The 2,325-nt window shown below is 36.1% G+C and overlaps 1 protein-coding gene across 1 annotated transcript; it reads right to left on the reverse strand.

Annotated features, from left to right (window-relative positions):
• Positions 1–293: 293 nt before the first annotated feature.
• LOC129579608 (bis(5'-adenosyl)-triphosphatase enpp4-like) lies at positions 294–2,273 on the reverse strand. The gene is made up of 6 exons (XM_055469761.1): positions 2,033–2,273; positions 1,751–1,870; positions 1,428–1,667; positions 997–1,219; positions 741–914; positions 294–677 (listed from the first exon to the last, which is right to left on the reverse strand). Exons 1-6 carry the CDS (start codon positions 2,270–2,272, stop codon positions 406–408), a joined length of 1,269 nt encoding a protein of 422 aa, XP_055325736.1. The 5' UTR covers position 2,273; the 3' UTR covers positions 294–405.
• Positions 2,274–2,325: the final 52 nt, after the last annotated feature.

Genomic DNA, 2,325 nt, shown 5'->3' on the forward strand with positions numbered 1-2,325 from the left:
GCAAATTTTTATCGTGGATCGAATTACCACGCGTCATTTTCAGGCTTATAAGTTCTGTGCATTTGTATTGAACAACCTGTTTTACATATGTCATTACTATGATTACTATTGCTTCGTATGTTTCAATTCTTCTGGCTTCATCAAATGGTTATTCACCTATGAATCATACACCATACATATCACAAACTCCATAACACACTCAACAAAAGCATATAATGGTCATGATTGTCCATGAGCAGTACAATTAAATGAATGTACTTCGGTTCATACAAATTACCGCTCATAATGCATTACCTTAATTGTTTTATTGATTTTTTTTTATGACTATTTGTGTCATAATACTTTTTTCGTAATTGAAATGAAACAGAATATCATTTCACTAGAACCGACATAATATTGTTTTCGTTATGAATGGAAAGGAATGTAATTGCTGCGTTCATTTTCATCATTGTTTACATTTACAAATAGCTCATTCCAAATGCTTGGGTTGTTTGACCCGTCATTTTGGCGGCATTCTATTGTCAGAATCAAGCAAAATAAATTATACAAATCAATGTTGTTGACCGTGCTTAACCTTTTTCCACTAGCGATCAGAGGTCCTTTCGCCATGAAAAATGCATTCATCGCAGGTTCAGCGTTATCATAACCGTGGACACCGTGAACGGTTGTATTCGGATCTGGAAATCAATATAAAAATTGGCCTGAATATGGAAAATCAAAGCATACAATGGAATATTTACATCGATAAAGATCGTGAAACCCATAATTGATATCAGCCACGGTAATAATTGGCCCCATGCGCCTCGCGTTGTTTGCATGCCAACGAGTCGGAAGATTCTCTTGATTGAACACTTTGAAATGACCATTTTGTTGAGCCGCTTTGGTTAAGTTTGTGAATATTTCCTGCTCGACATCTGAATTTAATGAAAGTTGAGGAAAAAAGATATGAAAATGAAAGGTCTATGGATAAGGAAACGTGATAGTTCTCCAACTCACCGTGATCTATTGGTACAACTTGAAACACAGGTGAAGAGCCATACATTTGATATGTTCCATTTTTTAAGAATTGCGTTAGGTCGATTATGTTGGATTTCCCTACTCCCACCATTCCGTGATCTGACAAATGTATGACATTGATGCGATTTTCCAGCTGATACTCAACCAACTTCCGCTGGATGTATCCCGCGAGATTGTCAACTTCGGACACTTTCTCCATTGCCTATTAGAAGCGAGAACATACGGAAATCTTATAAATGAATGATATTGAAATATTGGAAGATTTAAAATCGGGAAATGACTTTGGGTAGGGCGTTTTCAATTGTAGGTTTAATGTAGATTGTTTAGTTTATCATATCATGGTTATTCTGACTGTAATTTCAAACATGGCTTTTGAATCCGCACAACATTAAAGAAAAATATGTACTTACTTGAAGCGAGTCTGGTCCGAATTTGTGTGCATCACTATCGGGTTGCTCAATATACATCATAACCAGATTTGCTGGCGTTTCTTTGTGTGTGAACCATCCCATTACTATATCAACGCGTTCCTTGAACGATACACTTTTGTCTAATTTCATCGTGAATGTACAATTTTTGCCTTTGAACTCGAAATTGCTTCCACTCCACATCATACATCCTGAATGCCCGCCAGCCAGCTCGTTTGCTGTCTAAAGTTATACATTTCATGGGAAAAAGAGTCATTTAATTATGTTAATATCGTAATACAGTAAACAAGTTCGTTTTAACTCACCCAAATCGGTACAATACTTTCATCATAATGGAATAATTCATAGCTGTATTTCAGTTGTCTATGAAGTTTCGAATCATAGTTTGCTTTCCCAAGCACGCTATGGTTTTCAGGATAAAGACCCTATGAATAAAATAAAATAGTTATTCATGAAAAATGAACTGAACTTTATTTAAAATCTTTACGAGCATACACTGTTCGTAACCAGTCATCTATGTTATTCCACATTTAACCAGCTATTCTATTGATTGGCTTGGATTGGCTTTTCTTGGATTAACTACTTACTGTTGCAATTGAAAAGTGGTTAACCATAGTTGTTGTGGGAAAAACGGGCTTCAAGAACTCCGCCGACGTGCCCATTTCACGGAACTGTTCAAGATTTGGCGTAATATTCCAATTCAAATAATCTTGTTTGAACCCATCGTACGAAACAATCAAAAGAGCCGGTTGAGTTTTTGGTGCTTCAATTGTTCTGCATGAACAGTACGAGAGTAATAACAAAATCAATGATTGCAACCCATTCATTGTGACGACTTTACTTTGCAAACTACGGAATTGATTGGGGAGTAATTGAATGA

Source organism: Sitodiplosis mosellana, unplaced genomic scaffold, assembly GCF_009176505.1.
Source record: "Sitodiplosis mosellana isolate CC-2019 unplaced genomic scaffold, AAFC_SMos_1.0 Smas_scaffold_6282, whole genome shotgun sequence".
In the NCBI taxonomy this organism is placed as follows: domain Eukaryota; kingdom Metazoa; phylum Arthropoda; class Insecta; order Diptera; family Cecidomyiidae; genus Sitodiplosis; species Sitodiplosis mosellana.